The 16,784-nt window shown below is 36.2% G+C and overlaps 1 protein-coding gene and 1 non-coding gene across 2 annotated transcripts; one reads left to right on the plus strand and one right to left on the minus strand.

Moving 5' to 3' along the window:
- Positions 1-2,212: 2,212 nt before the first annotated feature.
- PUR2 (Glycinamide ribonucleotide (GAR) synthetase) lies at positions 2,213-11,331 on the minus strand. Its single transcript, XM_006849575.4, has 4 exons — positions 10,902-11,331; positions 7,968-8,347; positions 6,201-6,731; positions 2,213-2,858 (listed from the first exon to the last, which is right to left on the minus strand). The coding sequence occupies exons 1-4, from the start codon at positions 11,119-11,121 to the stop codon at positions 2,448-2,450; spliced, it is 1,542 nt and encodes a 513-aa protein (XP_006849638.2). The 5' UTR covers positions 11,122-11,331; the 3' UTR covers positions 2,213-2,447.
- Positions 8,602-8,703, plus strand: LOC148782187 (U6 spliceosomal RNA). Its single transcript, XR_016055174.1, has one exon. It is a non-coding gene; the product is annotated as a U6 spliceosomal RNA (small nuclear RNA).
- Positions 11,332-16,784: the final 5,453 nt, after the last annotated feature.

Here is a 16,784-nt window from a genome sequence, read left to right on the forward strand (position 1 = left end):
GCATAAAAACCCTACCCTTTTACTTTTTTACCAAAACTTGACTCTTTTCTACAAAACTCTCTCTCTTACCTACTTAGTTGCTTGCTCTCCCCTGCAGTAACTGCAGGGGAAGCACAATTTAACCAATTAGCAAAAGCCCAGACAACAATGTGAATGTCGCATTCCATTCTTGCTTTCATTCCTTTGCTGAAAAAGCCAAAAGCGTAGCTATAACTCCTCATTCATTGGCGATTGACCCACTCAAGGGACGAAATTGCCCCTAGAGCATCTAGCCTTTCCAGCTATATGCTCTTCCTAGCTTGGAAAAAGAGCAAGAAAAAGGAAACAGAAGGCCCTTTTCATGCATGTCCTCTCTCTCCCCCCCCCCCCCTTTTCATGCCTGTCCCCTCTCTCTCTCCATGCATGTCTTTTCTCTGTCTTCATGCATGTCCTCTCTCTCTCTCTCTCCGCATGCGTTTGTTCCTCACATTCATGACCAGCATCTCTACATCAGACAATTGATCCTTCCGGCTGTCAACTTTTCCTCTGTGAATTATACCTTCTGAAATGCCAAAAGGATAATGTTACGAAAGATCCCGTTTTTAAAACTTCGCACCAAGAAACAAATAAATAACTAAGACATCTATAGATAAAGGCAAACGTTTAGACGAGGTTGCTTAATGTAAGATGCACCTCTATAATCCTCTGGAAATGGTTGCTTTGATATAAGAAAAACGTTTCTCAAGTTTATGAAAAAAAAAAGAGATTTCGCTTTCTAAAAATAATAAATCACACATTGTCTGAACCAGCGTTTTAAAAAACGCCGAGTCGAACCGGACTCGCCCGGTTCGACTCGGAAATAGTGAAAAAGGAACCGGATCGCCCAAAAATCGGAAATCGTCCGGTTCTAGAGAGAACCGGACGATTCTGTACAGTGAATCGCCGATTCACTGTACGGAATCGGCGAGTCCGAACAGTGAATCGGCGATTCCGTACGGTTTTTTTTTTTTTTTTTTTTTTTTTTTTTTTTTTTTTTTTTTTTTTTTTTTTTTTTTTTTTTTTGGTAATCCATGATAGATTTTTTTGTAATCCATGATCGAATTTTTTGGTTTTTTGTAACCCATAATAGAATTTTTTGTAATCCATGATCGAAATGTTTGTTTTCTTTTCTTGTAATCCATGATCGATTTTTTTGTTTTTTTTTTTTTTTTTGTAACCCATGATAGAATTTTTTGTAATCCATGATCGAATGTTTTGTAATATATGATCGAAATTTTTGTTTTTTTTTTGTAATCCATGATCGAAATGTTTGTTTGTTTTTTTTTAATCCATGATTGAATTTTTTGTTTTTTGCTTTTTTTGTAACCCATGATAGAGTTTTTTGTAATCCATGATTGAATTTTTTGTAATCCATGATCGAACTATTTTTTTCTTTTTTTGTAATCCACGATTGAATTTTTTGTTTTTTTTGTTTGTTTTTTTTTGTAATCCATGATCGAATTTTATGTAATCCATGGTCGAATTTTATGTAATCCATGATTGAATTTTTTGAAAATTTGTGATTTTTTTTGTTTAATCCATGATCGAATTTTTTTTTGTAGTCCATGATAGAATTTTTTGAAAATTTTTGATTTTTTTTTAATCCATGATCGATTTTTTTGAAAATTTATTTTTTTTTTTTTTTAATCCATATTATTCAAAGAGAAAACGAGAGAGATGATGATTCTGAGGCCACCCTATCCCAGCCATATTATTCACATATCGAGTCCCAACAGCAACAGTGTAGGGATGAGCACGAAATACTGTAAATTAAATGCTGAATGACGGTTCATGCAGGGAAAGAACATATCAATATTCGCATATTCATTCAAAAACATGAAAATTCTTAATGGAGTACCCTCATTTTTTATTGAATTCCTAAAAACCAATATTTATAATGAATTTTAATAATTTTTTCGGATTTTTTTGAAGCTTTATTCTGACCGATTCACCCGATTCCGATCCGAATCGCCGATTCGCCGATCCGGATCGGTTTTTGAAAAACCCGATCCGGGTCACCGATCCGGTTTTTAAACCATTGGTCTGAACCATTCATTTTCAAAACAAATCATACATCTTGCAACACATCGTATTAACCATTCATTTCCAAAAATTTCATACGTTTATAAACCTGTCTGATTTGAACCATTTTTTAAGTCTAAAATTTTACAATTTGAGATAAAAAGAGATTCTCGCATCAACCTAGAAAATTTCGATACCAAAGTTACGTATGGGGTTGCACCTTAATTTGCTAGTTCAAGGTGGCAACCTTATGCAAACCACACTCTTGGATAAAACACCAATGAACTATAAACAGAACAATTATCATCTCTCTCTCTCTCTCTCTCTCTCTCTCTCTCTCTCTCATAATTTATTGTATACAATTATTTCTCAGCTGGCTAGTCACCTCGGTAGCCATCTTGCATCTCTCACCCAGCCATTTGCACCTGAGGAAGTGCTCTCCACCCTATATCTCGCCGGAAGAACCCTTCTGGCCAGTCTATTTCCTCAATTGCCAAATATGCCCTCTCTTTCGCCTCCGCTATATCTTTACCTCGAGCTGTAACCCCAAGCACTCGACCCCCTACAGCAATGTAATTTCCTTCAGAATCAAGGGCTGTCCCGGCATGAAAGATCTTAACAGACGAAGCCACAAGCTCTGCTTCTTCTAAATTTTTTATGATGGTGCCCTTTCTGTAGGAGCCAGGATAGCCTTGGTTAGCCATGACCACCACCATTGCTGACTCTTCTGACCAATTTAGTGAAGCCCCGCTAAGTTTGCCCTTGCATGCAGCTAAGAGGACTTGGGCTAGGTCTGACTCGAGTCGAACCATCAGGACCTGCAAGAATTGTGCTATTCTCAGTGAGAGAATATTATTACTTTTGTAAAGACAAATGAGCAATGACAGTACATGGAAAAACCCTCTCTCTCCCTCTCTCTCTCTCTCTCTCTCTCTTCACCCAGCAAGGGAGAGGGGAGAGTTGTGGAAATGACATCATTGATCTCGAGACCAGAAAACTTAAAAAGGAAACCGATAAATAGGGAAAAAAAGACACCACAAAATCCTATTTAATTGATAGATGAAGTTGTTAAAAGGACGATATTTTGAGGAAATTATCATGCATGCATCACACCATAATCTTATAAAATTCTTGGAGCTATTTAAGATTAGGAAATTTCAATAGAGTTACAAAAAAAATTAAAAAAAATTCTATCTACAATTTCATGTAAGATAGTCCACAGTTCTAAATCAATTTCACCATTATGCTGAAGTTTGGAATATATCTTGTTTCCAACTCAGATAAAATAATTTTCTTACAGCTGGAGGAACATTAGGTCAAAGTAACTCCAATGTGGTTCTAGTGGGAGAATTGATGAGTAATGGGTCACTTCAGTTTTACAACTGTAATTAATTTTGGAGCACACCTGGTTCCATGTAAGAAGATAGCTAGCTGATCTGTGACTTCATGTAAGAGAATTAATGAGCCAATTTCACCAAAAATTTACAACTTAAAGTTTGGTTTTGACCTCATGGAGAGACAATGAGTATTTAATCTTGAGGAAAATTTGAAAGCCACACTCCTTTGTCTACCTTAGTAATACAGATCTCACTACATCTACACATGGTCATGGAATAAGTTAAGTCAGAGAAACAATCTATATCAAATATATACATGTCACAGATGGGCATACACATGCAATGAGCAACCTCATATATGCTCGCAATAAGCCAAAAACATCAGTGTTTCCTGTAGATGCCACATTCCTGCAAACTTCTTAGGCCTCCGAAGGTCCAAGCCCATAGAGAAACCCAAATGGATAATGTATGGTTGTCAGATAAGAATACATAAACTCCTAGATACTCTTTATCTCATGATGGAGCAAAATCCAATTCTCCACTAACCATCGGGGAGTGAAACAAGACCATAACCTGTTAAATTTTTGCCAAAACTTGATGTTGCATATATCTAACACCAAGTCCTGCTATAGCGTAAAAACAATTCCCCCAAGTCTCCAATACCCATTTCTCTAGATATTAGATCAAAGCAGCTTTCCCCATCAGATAGCGTCAGTTCCACTGGCCTTGAGAAGAGCTTTATGAAAACATTTATCTATATATATCAATCAATCAAAACTCGCCAACTCAGGCTCAGACTTGCCCGAGTTGCTCGGACCCAGCAGGGTGCTGGGTTCCATTGAAAAACCTCGGGAGCCAACGGAGTCTCACAAGTTCCTGAGGTCAATCCACAAAAGAAACGATGCTCCTTCCCTCCCTCCCTCCCTTTCATGCCAAAAACTACATTATTCATGCGTCTCCACATTATCACAATCACCTTTCTTCTCTGCTCTCCCCGAAGCACAGATGGACTACAAAAGCAGTTATGGAATAAAAAGACTCTCCCTATATCAAAATATTTAGTCAAAAAATTCCTTACACTTATATGAATGTTTTTTGGCAGGAGAGCTCCCTCCCTCCCCAAGAAAACTCCTCTCTTGCTTATCCATCAGTAACCCGCTTCACCACCCAATATGTTCAGATCTCTCCCTGCCTCCCTCTCAAAACCTCCCTCTCAATGAGCACTCATTCTTCGTTTTTCATAAGCTGGCCCCTGCATCGCATGGGCAGCATACTAGAAAGATTTGAAAGCCTTAAACACTAGGCAGATAAGTTACAAGCAAGCAGCCTATGCAATGCAAGAGCAGAGAAAAATGAAAAATAAGAGTACTTTTTGAAAGAAAGGATATTTTGCTAACAAACCCCAAATATCTGCTTCATAAAACAAAGCAAGTTTCCCTACCCCGCCAATACATATCTCTATTTTTCTTTTTTTTTAATGGTTGATTTCCTCTCTCTAAATTATACTCATATACTCTTTCCTTTTGACTCCAATTTTCAGTAACAATTAGAAAGAAGAGAACCCCAATCAGGGTTTAATTATCAACTTTATAGCTAGATAGTTAAGTGAAGGTCGGTTTGCATTGTTTTCACAATAGCCAGAACTGGTGGAATTATACATGGCAGGTTGCAAATATTCCAATAATATTTAACTAGGTGACATCCTCTATAGCTACACCAAATTCCTTACTTTTTGCTTATTTTGCTTGTCTATTGATTTATTTATCTTCAAGGGAGAAACAGAGCAAGAGCAAACAATAGAGAATTTTACCTTATATAAATTCTTGTGAAATCAAATTCCAACCAGCAAATCAATTTGCAACAAAGTAAATCATAAAACAATTCAAGGCAGTAAGGTGGTTCTCAAAAAGCCACAATTGTTTTTTCTCTATAAAGCAAGGATTTCAATTGGTATCAATTGGAGTTTCTTTTTTAATTTGGTGAAGGAAGTACTTTTGGCACAGTTTTAGTTTATTAATGCATTTTTCTCTTAGTGCGTGTCAACATTATGTAATTAACATGTTTTCTTATTGAAAGGCATCAACAATATTCATTGACACAGTTTATAAGAGTCGAAGGTTTGGTCAAGGGATATAGGCTATGGAAAGGGGCAAATTCAGTACAAAAGAGTGTGACGAACACAAGCACTTCAGTTGTATAGATAAAACTCTTTTATGTTTCATTTCTAGATGTTCTAATCCGACATTTCTCTAACCATCAGGGCCTCCTTAATTGCTGCTTATGGGAAGGACTTGGGTCCTACAACATAAAAGCATCGCTACATGCACAGAGAAAGGCAGTGATGTATAGACTTGCAATAAATTATACACACGACAAGTGACACTACAAAGTAGTTCAATTAGTACTTCATCGATTCTATGGGAGGTAGCTCGCCACAAGTCCATACCACAACAATGATCCTGAAGTCTAGAACAAAAGCATTTCTACAAGAGGTCAAGAGGTCTATTCACACAAATGAATCAATAATAGATCCTTACAAAACAGCATTTTTTTGCAATTTTATTGCTAATTTTGGAGATCAACAACCTCCGCTAACCATCTCCATCATCCATGGAAAAATTTACAGCTCAGATGCCACATGAGTACATAACAGGGACACGTAGATTGAGATGCAATGGCAAGTTGGTTCCCAAATACAGTAAGATAATGAGAAAAAAAAAAAACTCATGCATTCATAGACATTATATATAATCAAATAAAAGTCAGGAACAGCTTAAAATGTTTGTAAGAAAACTGGTAGAGAGAGAAGATTGGCAATGTTACCTGGCATTCTGGGTCTCCAAATCTTACATTGTATTCTATGAGCTTGGGTAACCCTGATTTCCTCTCAATCATAAGACCAGCATATAAAACCCCAATAAACCTGTAACCCTCTTCAGCCATTCCCTTAACAGTTGGGAGAATTATTGTATTCATTACCTCAGTTTGAAGCTCTTTGGTTAATATAGGAGCAGGTGAATAGGCCCCCATTCCCCCTGTGTTGGGACCAGTATCGCCATCACCAACCCTTTTGTGATCTTGTGCAGATTCCAAAGGTAAGGCATTTTCACCATCAACAACGGCAAAAAACGAAGCTTCCTCCCCTTCAAGGAATTCCTCAATAATAACACGCGAACCGGATGGTCCAAAAACCCCTTTTACAAGCATCAAGTCAACTGCTTCATAGGCCTCATCCAAAGTCAGGGCTACTACAACTCCTTTCCCAGCAGCCAATCCATCTGCTTTGACAACAACAGGGACTCCATGTTCGTGAATATATTGTTTGGCCTCCGTAGCGTTTGTGAATGATCGGTACTGCAATAGGAGTTGTAAAGATCAACAATCATTTCCAAGAAAACCTTTTAGCCAGCATAATCAATATATGAGACTCCTAAATGTAAAATCAACAAATTTTCACATTGCATAATATTTTCCCAGCCTGTCGTATTATTTTGAAATGCTAATAAAATGCTAAAATTAGTCAATCTGTATAACCAAAATGACCATATCTTAATTTAATAAAACCAAAACATAGATAACAAAGTGACAGTTTATTTTTCTTGATAGACAGGTTTTGCTTTTAACATTCAAAAAAAAAGATAGTTCTATTTTCTAACATAGAGAATTTCAGATGCATTTTTAAAATGAAATTAAAACAAAGTTTGATTACATGTTGTGCTTAGTAATATTAATAAAAATGTGCCAAAGATTTCAAATTGTTTCATACTATTTCCACAAGGGAAACGTTTATATAGAGCTGAGGCTCTAAACAATTAAATTTGAGATCACTAGAAAAGGTTGTTTTGATGCCTAAATATCTTCAAATTGATCATCTCAACATCAAGATGCATGAACAGGAGAAAAAAATGGATTTTACGTTTTAGAAATAGTGTATTTTGTAATGCATTTTTGGACCTTCAATTTTCAAAATTTTCAAGTTTTTATAGATCTGTCGATCAACACTATTTTTTAAGCTTTAAACTTTATAAATAAATATGAAAAATATATTTTAAGGCTATCAGAAAGATTTCCAGATGTGAAACCACATTTCTCGACACAATTTGAAGGTAGGCTCTAATTTGATTGTTTAGAGTCCAGGCTCTATACAAACCGCACCCTTTCCCTAATGCATATAACTTATAGCCAACTTGGAAATTTTCATGACTTTTTTGTTTACTTTTTATTTTTATTTTTAGTCTGCCAGGGGGTCCACTGGGCTGTGGAATTTGTTCCCAATACGTAAAATTGCAGACTTTGGCAAGAGAAATTCAAAGTCGCCAGCAAAGTCATAACACTACATCAATAGAAATCATGACACCTATTGAGTTTTTTTTTTTCTATATTTCCAGTTACCAATACAAATCTGACATCCAAGAGAAAATTGTAAGTGGAGTTCAAAGTGACACATGCATATTTAGATGCCACAGAATTCCATATTTACAAATCCAAGAGCCCCAACTTGATGGAAAATGAGACAAAGGTATCAATAGGAGCAACTTATGAAGTCAAATAACCGATCAAAAAATATACATTAGGGAGATAGAGGCAAACCTTCGCCGTTGGTATCCCATACTTATCACACAACCTCTTCATAAAGTCTTTTGATCCCTCCAAAGCAGCAGCCCTGGCTGAAGGGCCAAAAGTGGGGATCCCAGCCTTGACAAGGTCATCCACGAGGCCAGCAACCAAAGGAGCCTCTGGGCCCACCACAACCAATCCGACCCCCCATTTTCGACAAAAGGAGATCATCTCAGAACTGTTGGAAATGTCAAGGTCAGGTAAGCAAGTCGCGAGTCCTGAACAGGAAATCCCAGCATTTCCCGGAGCACAAAAGACAGCATCACAAGATGGTGAACGCTGCAAAGCATAGCATAGAGCATGTTCTCTACCCCCACCACCAACGACCAAGGCAATCACCCGCTCCTCTGCATCTAAAAGTAAAAAAGGAAACATAATCAAACCATTCTCGCTGAAGTTCATTATAGAAAAAAATTGCATAGATGGTCAGAGACAAACGGCATCTATAGAGAGAGAGGCATGTCTAAGTTCATAGCTGTGTGTCTTGCATTTATGTAGGAAGATACATATACATAGGCACAAAAGCACACAGCACATGTGTATCATACTAGCTAAAAGGAAATGGATTGGAAAATTGTACACAGAATATGCACCTCATGGGGCAACCTAGAAACTTTGGTTTTGAAAACACAAAATATAAAATAAACTAAAGAAGACATGGCCCCTACGCAAGGATGACATGCACAATCGAGAAATGGTCCAAAATTTTTTTTTTTAAAACAAAACATCTTTAAAGAAAAAAGAAGGACATGGCCAAATGCCACGTGAAGCAAAGGATAACACGAGAGATATGTGGAAAGTATTACATAGTCATAGCTTGAAATCACACCGAACCCATCACGGGATTTCCATAGATTTATTATCTGACCCAAAACTATCACGAAATAAAGGATAAACAAAAGATTTCCACCTAAATTCTCAAAGGATTGCAGAAGACTAGGGCGTCATAGGCAAACTCGAGGCAAGAAACCAGAGTGAAATCCAACTTAACACCAGGTACCAAAATCAACCCAATCCCCATCACCCACAGCATCATATGGTCAAATCTCTAAATATGTTAGTAAATGGAAAAGGAGAAAGGGGATCCCTTTCCTTTAATGTTCTAGGCAGTCGAGGCACAAAGCACGATACATCTCTCACCAAAGCCTATTCTTTGAAAGTGTAATCCTTAAATCACACCTTCTCGACATCCAACAATTCAGAAGACCCTATATATCTTTCCGAGGCATTTATAAGTATTTAAGGACTCATCAAGAATTTGTCTATCTCACAGAAAAAAGGAACTTTGGTATGGCATTTAATTCCTTCCTCTAGCTCATAGAAAGCATTTCCGGTCGAATTTAATAAAATATGACTACAGGGCTCCTTGACCTCATATATCCTTAACTTCTTTCGCCTAGTCCCACCTCAACACAGGGGGTAATAAAAGTAGCACTCACCTCCTTTCTGTGTTTAAAAGAACTCACCAAGAAGATCTCCAACACATCATTTACCCATTAGAAACTAGACAGCACAGGCAAAGCCATCAACGCATGGGCCTTGATATCACCATGTCAAATAACATCTTTTGCACGTCACCTTCTATGAACTCATGCTCGGAATATCTTGCAGATATATGAGGCACAAAATAAACCTACAACTCCAGCCCAGATCAGAAGCAGTCCCACCTTGAGTACAGAGGGAAACTGAAAATTAAATCCCAAGTAATCCCATTAACTTCACATGCCCCTCCACTTGTGGAGCACAAAACTATAATACACATATGCACACATATAAGGCCGATCCACATATTTTAGGAACCACAATGCCCATGCATTTCTCAATATATAATTAGCATAAACCCAACTAAGAGACTAGCAATTTTATTTTTGTAACACATCAAATGTGTGCCACTTGTGGGCACATAAAATGGTTCTGGCCAAAATGCCGAGCGTTCCTCACAATCTCATATAAATATATATGTCCACATTGTTTTGGATTTAACTTGTTCTCTCCTAACAAATTAAAACAAAAAGTATAATTCTTCACCAGCCAAAAGCTTCAAAATCCTGTAAACAATCATTGTTTGCAGCAAGAGATACAACAAGAAATACCAGCTCTTGAATCCAAGAGTAGTTATGGAGATTTCCACCCCAACCAACATATTTTGGTGCTACAATCCCAAAAAGAAAAGTGTCTTGTTTTGAATCCCACATTGGCTTAAAGTTGGAGAATACACAAATATCCAATTAAATTGTCCCAAAAAATTACCAAAATCCAACAAACCATTAAAGAATGTTGAAGCACCGCAAGAAACGACGACATTGCTGGTAGGTGAAAATATCAAATCAATACACGGCAAAATGGTAGCAAATGAGGGAAAGAGATTGCGTTTAACAACTCACCAAAAGCCATCCATAGAAATGCATGCATGTATATATGTGTATATAATTGTGTTATGCATGCTAGTATAATCCACTATGGGCATGTCCTGAACATAATTTTCCGTTGAAGAAAGGCAAAATGAGGCAGGATTAAGCATGGATGTACAACTAAACGCTCTAATTTCGTTCAAACAGTCAAAACCCACAACAGGCATATCAGGTAAAAAGCGGTACAAAGCATAAATATCAGACTTTGCAGAAAGCATAAATATCAGACCTTGCAGAAAACTAAGGGGGAGAGAGAAGGCAACTAACAGAAACAAGAAAAGACCAGAAAGACAAAAAGGAGAAAAGAAAAAAACGTGAAAGCCAAACACAAAAGGCAAAGTAAAAAATTCATGCACGCCCACGCATCATCACCATTAGTAAAAAACCAAAATAGAAAAAAAAAAAAAAAAAAAAAAAAAAAATTCACATAAACAGAGAAAGAAAAAAGAAAAGAGCTTTTTTCAGATGAAAGTTCTCAAAATTTTAGAACTCTTACCAGCCAATTCATGACTCTGAGCCTCCGCCTTCACCAATACCACTGGTAAATTCTTCAACCGAAAATCCCCATCAATTCGACTCCACAGAGAGCTTCTCCTTCCATTGGTTTTGGGTAAATTTATCGATTTCTTAAAGAAGCTACCACTGTTCAGAGACACTCTATTTCCTCTACATTCAAGGTTACTCAAAACCCTATTTTGACAGGTAATGCAGGCCATTGAAAACCCCAAAAACCAGAACAAAAAACTCGATGAGAAATGGAGAAAAATAGCTAAAAGGAATGAAGCAAAAAGCCAGAATTAGTTGCTGAAGACCCTTAAAATGTACGAAACCTCCATGAAATGAGAATCAGAAAACGTCAGACGGTTTAAAACCCTAGAAAAACCCTAAAGATGGAGTGACTGGATTGAAACTTGAAAGCAAATGACCTCATCGTCTTTTTGCTTTGCTTTCTTTTTCCCGAAGTGACGACTATTTAGCGCAGCCCTTTTGGGTAAAGGGTCTCATATTCGCGCCCAAATTGATCTTGAACCAAAGCCCCGGATTTTAGGAGAACTTTTGTAAAGGAAAAAGTTCTTCCAAAGTGCAACTTTAAAATGTAGGATTAAAGGTGGTTTTAGTGTTGAGAAACTCTTTAATTGATCATCTCAACATCAAAATATATGAATATGAAAAAAAAATATTTTAAGTTTAAAAAATAGTGCATCTTGCAAACCATTATCTAGACCTCACCGTGAGGCCTTGGCGGTTGTATTGTTTAGCTCCATAGTGAGGTCTCTTAGTCCAATCTCACCAAAACGTAAGGGCTCAAATCCCTATTGACTTACCACTTTTGGTAATGGTAGAGAATGGCTTGGGCTTTGGCAGCATGATTTCCGAGCCCCATAGTGAGGTCTCTTACTCTATTCTCACCAAAAGATAGGGGCCCAAATCCCCATTGACATACCCTAGATATAGTCTAGGCTTACAGTCTCACTTAACGCATTCAAAAACCACTAATGATTTAAAAAACGGGTAGATGCTTGTCATCCCCACTGAATTACCCAAAAAAAAAAAACAAACATTTAGCCACTGAATTACCCAAAAAAAAGAAGCAAAGTAAATGAAGTCTGACGGACGCGAATACCAAACAATGGCTTATAAAAGAGATGTAGCCCTCTTGGCAAGAATATCAGCCACCATGTTGACCTCACAAAAAATGTGGACATAGGACCATCCGAAACCAAGTCACTTTCAATTTGACAGAGGTTAAAAGTGGTACGTCAATGGGGATTTGGACCCTGCCCTTTTGGTAAGTTAGTGGGGGATTTGGCCCCTACTATTTGTTGAGAATTGACTTTTTGGAGTTTAAAAATTTATAATTAGTGTGAAAATAGATTTCAAATAATCTTTAGAACTTTTTACACCAAAATTAAATGTTAGGATAAATTTTGGATGTACGCCTTAATCGGATTGTTTAAATTACAATCTTACAAAAACCACACCCTTTGGTAATCAGGGGCAATTTGTTAAAGAAAATTTATCACAATAAGACATGGCCATCAACCATTTACCATTTTATCTGTAATATTTTCATTTAATTTTAAATATATATATATACAAAGACATTATTTAGTTTTTAGTACAAGGAGGTCATCATTGTTTTTGCCCATCATATTTTAAATCAAGTGGATGTAAATGTATAATTAACTAGACTTAAACTTCAAATAAAAAATTTAGAATCTCGTGACACCTCAAGCCATCGAATTAGACATCTAATGGCTAGGAGTGATTGTGACTTTTTTGTAATAATCTAAACGGTCTTACTATCATTTCAAAAGCCAAAATATTTCATATTCTTACAGGAGCATACTATCTTAATCCCTCATATAAAACGGAATTCAAGAGTTCTTTTATGACCCCAAGCTTTATGGATGTAATATCTTCAACTCATACACTAACTTCAATAATAATAAAAAAAATCCACTTACACTTTGGATGCCCTTCATAATAATCATTCAAGATTGAATAAATACCATCCAATTTTTGGAGGGTGAGAGCTAACCGTTAGAGAACTAAAACTCCACTTTTTTTTTTCCTCTGATAATAACCATCTAGTGATTCTCAGATGTTTCCCAAAACTTTAGATGGAAAAAAATCCTCACGGTTTTTGTATGAGGGACTACGCGGTCAGTTAAATGCTCCCACACGAGTATAATAAACATTCTCATTTCAAAATATGTTGGAATATTTGAAAAAGAGTAAACGGTTAAAATGCTGAAAATTTAAGTACATTTTGGTAAATTCCCCCATTGCCAATTGTCCACTCGCATCCCTGTGAAATATTCGAGCATTTATAGCATGCTCTTAGGGGAGCACATATTATAGTTACTTCCTTCGGTAAAAGGCCAGTTTAAGATTTTCCAACAATTGGGATTCATTATAGACGTAAAGGTGTTTGGTGAGTCGGCCGACTCATACTATTTTTTGGTAGTCTCGCTACAAAATCTATCTTAAATATGTATTGTTTATACAAAATTTTAAGGTTCGGAAATCTCAACTATGACAATGATCAAAATTTACATTTTTTTGGTTTTTGACAAACTACATTTGGAAAAAAAAATTCAAAAAATATAAATGTTAGTTTTTTTATATCATTTCTTCACCGTCTATTTTAACTTTTGGTGTATATAACATTTTTTTTATGCCCGATGGGACGTTAGATAGACAAGGGACTGCATGGTAATAAATGGGTAGGCCGACTCATCAAAACCGTGTCAAGTATTTTCCAATTAAAAGAACTTTTAGTTGTTTTTTTGAAACATTGCCGTTCTCTTTCACCTGCTCTGAACTTAAACAATGTTTTCATTCTATTATATTTAAGCTTGAAAACCTCTCTATTAATCGGTCAAACTAGAAAGAGTTCCCCTTCTCGTAGTGTCAGACGATTGGTCGTGGTAAAGAGGTGGGAGGGCTCTATACAAGAAGCAACAACTAGCGCGAAAATCGTTGCATTAACGCCTATCCGTTTTCTTGTTTGCATTTGTTGGTTTGTTTTTTTAGCGTGTAGTTGCTTTGAGCTGTTAAACGCTTAAATCGGTTATAGTATACTGTTTGATGAATTTGATTTGTTTCCTTCTTACAATAGTGTCCAAGTGTATGAAAGGAAGACCAACGTGATCTTGCCAGGGAATATATATATATATATATATATATATATATATATAATATTATTCTTTTCACCAATTTTTCGGCAAAGATTACTTATTCTTTTCACCCATTTTTTTCGGTAAAGATTACTTACAAGCGGTCTTGTTACAATAATTATTGGTTCAAGAAAAAATAAGAGTAAAACCAACAAATCCAATATCTTTAAACCTTGATGTCATTAAACTAATTTTTTTAAAACAAAAAAAACAACCACTACTTCTCATGCTTGAGAATATAAAGACAATATAATTGAAAATACAAGAAATAAAAGAAGAATGCCAGATATTACCTCAACCGAATTGTTATACCTCACACCGAATCACCACCATCTAATGGTGCAGGGTCAACGATTAACCATTAAAATGATAGAACACCATCTAAGTGGGGCGTGCCCCTTAGTTTGATCTAGATAGAAAGAGTTCTAGGGTTGGGGTGTGCCCCGTATTGCTATCAAAGAGAGATAGAAATATTTAGAGAGAAGAGAGACATTGATGTAAAGAGAATTATGGGCAAGTGGTACTTTTTTAGAGCGGGATAAGGGTTTTTTAGGATTTTTATGCCTTGCCTCTTCTTGTGGATTGAATATTAACCATTGATCATGGTCTTGTAGGGTGAAAGATTTGAGCCATCAATTCCATAGATGAGATTTGAGCCCTTCATTCCATAAATGAGCCATCAACATGCTAAAGAAAGCGCTACAAATGCCCATCAACATACTAAGAAAAGGGCTGCAACCTTTATCCCATTTTTTCTTTCACTATTATCCCATCAATAGAAATTAAATTAAATAATATTAATCATAATATTGAGATTTATCCAAAAAGATTCATTAAAATCTTCCTCAAGATAAAAGACTTATCCAAATCTCAAAATAACTTCCAAAGCGAACTTATTACTCTTTATTAATTCAACCCTATAAAATAAGAAAACTAGTGCTGAGAATAGGAAGCCCCTAAAATTGGGGCGCGCCACCCATGAGGTGGCTTTGTTGGCCCTACCAATTGAGGCTAAGGTTCATGTGACCAATGGCCCCAATGCTATTTTAAATATTAATAAAATATTTTAAAATTAATTTAAATATTTAAAACATTGAAAATTCAATATCTCCTTTTTTATAAATCCTAATTTTATAAAATAAAATATCCAGAAATGTAGAAAAATTCAAATAATAATTCTAAAATCATAGCATCATCACACACAAGGGTCACACAGTCCATTGGTTCACTTATTCAGGCATACTCCAACATCATTAAGGGATGACCTATTAGAACCATTATCATATAGTTTTCTATGCACACAAGTAACATAGGTTTTTCTCAACTGACTGGCCTAGATCACAAAACACAGTTCGGTATCAACAAATGTTATTTGCTTAGTATGATCTAGGAGGGGCCACATTCCCACTAAGTTCATGTTCCATTTTACCAAATGTTTCATTAAAACACTAATAAGACCTTTAATAGCTACACTCACATATCAATGTCTAGCTTGGCTATCAAAAATGGGTTTGGGCTAACAAAATCCATCCCGGTCCATGGATTTTTCTCCCCTCCTTGGAACGTGCATCTTTCTTTCTATGTCTGTGAGGAGCCAAAATTATTTTTTTGCGGTTTCCTTCTCCTTGAAAAACTGGAAAAGCCCCTCCCTATGTTTAGATGATCTGTCCCTCTACAAATCAATAAAATGCCAAGCAAATGAGTACCCCTTTCTGTTCCTAGAACTTGACAGTAATGGGCGTCTGAGGAAACCCTCTTCAAAACGTGCAAAAAAAAAAAAAAAAAAAGGTAATGAGCACCCTCTTTATCATTCTAAAATTAACAAAAAAAAAAAAGTTGGGATTATGTCCACCTCTCTCTCTCTCTGTCTCTCTCTTGGGCAGGAGGGACAAAAAATCTACAAAAGTTTAGACGGCATGTTTGGATAGCCACGGGTTAGAATATGACTGTAATATGATTACTACGAAGTTAAAACCCAGATCAGTCATAAATTCATGTTGGATCTCCCAATCAGTGATCCAGATCAGATCCGGATAGTCTAAATAGGTGATTCAAAAAATATTATAAATAAATAAAATAAAAATAAAAATAGGGGTTTGTGCGGTGGGGATGTAAGGGCACCTAAAGAAAACATTATACAAGCTTAAAAAACAAAAAGAAAATGGGGGAATCTGGCTGTGATCTATGTCATCCCAAAATCGATCCAATCTCGACAAACTTCCATCCGACTCAGCGATCTAGATAAAAAATTGTCGGGTAGAAGATTCATGCAATTAAAAATATATATTGGTCTAGCCATAATCATTAAATAGTAAAGGTTATTATGTCTCAATATAGGATCAACAAATGGTGTCTATTAATAAATTCCACATATGTTAAGAGTGCGATCCGTTTTGATCTTAGGTCAGTACTGGCCGTTAGTTTACTACGGACATGTACACATCAATCACAGTCCAACACCTGTGTCCGTGTCTATGTTACGTAGTAGTGAATTTATTGTTTCTCCCCTCTTTCTCACCTCTTTTAGAGATAGTCGTTTTTAGCATTACACAAATATGTGCCCTAAAGTTGGAATGAAACCCCAAAGAAAAGCTAAAATCAGAAAATAAAATGGACTGTTTGCGAATTTGGTCAGGACATCTATGGTTTCGGGGGAATGTCTCAACTCTCAACACAACGTCCTACCCTCCCTTCCC

This window comes from Amborella trichopoda, chromosome 4 (genome assembly GCF_054954075.1).
Source record: "Amborella trichopoda isolate Santa Cruz 75 chromosome 4, AtrichopodaSantaCruz75HAP2 v2.0, whole genome shotgun sequence".
Lineage (NCBI taxonomy): Eukaryota > Viridiplantae > Streptophyta > Magnoliopsida > Amborellales > Amborellaceae > Amborella > Amborella trichopoda.

Bases quoted from the DNA above. Each gene is read 5' to 3' on its own strand.
- PUR2 (XM_006849575.4), bottom strand. From the start codon at position 11,121: ATGGCCTGCATTACCTGTCAAAATAGGGTTTTGAGTAACCTTGAATGT. The intron at 8,348-10,901 runs GTAAGAGTTCTA...TTTTACTTTTAG, and splicing joins TCAGAGTCATGAATTGGCTG to ATGCAGAGGAGCGGGTGATT. The intron at 6,732-7,967 runs GTTTGCCTCTAT...CTCCTATTGCAG, and splicing joins ATGGGATACCAACGGCGAAG to TACCGATCATTCACAAACGC.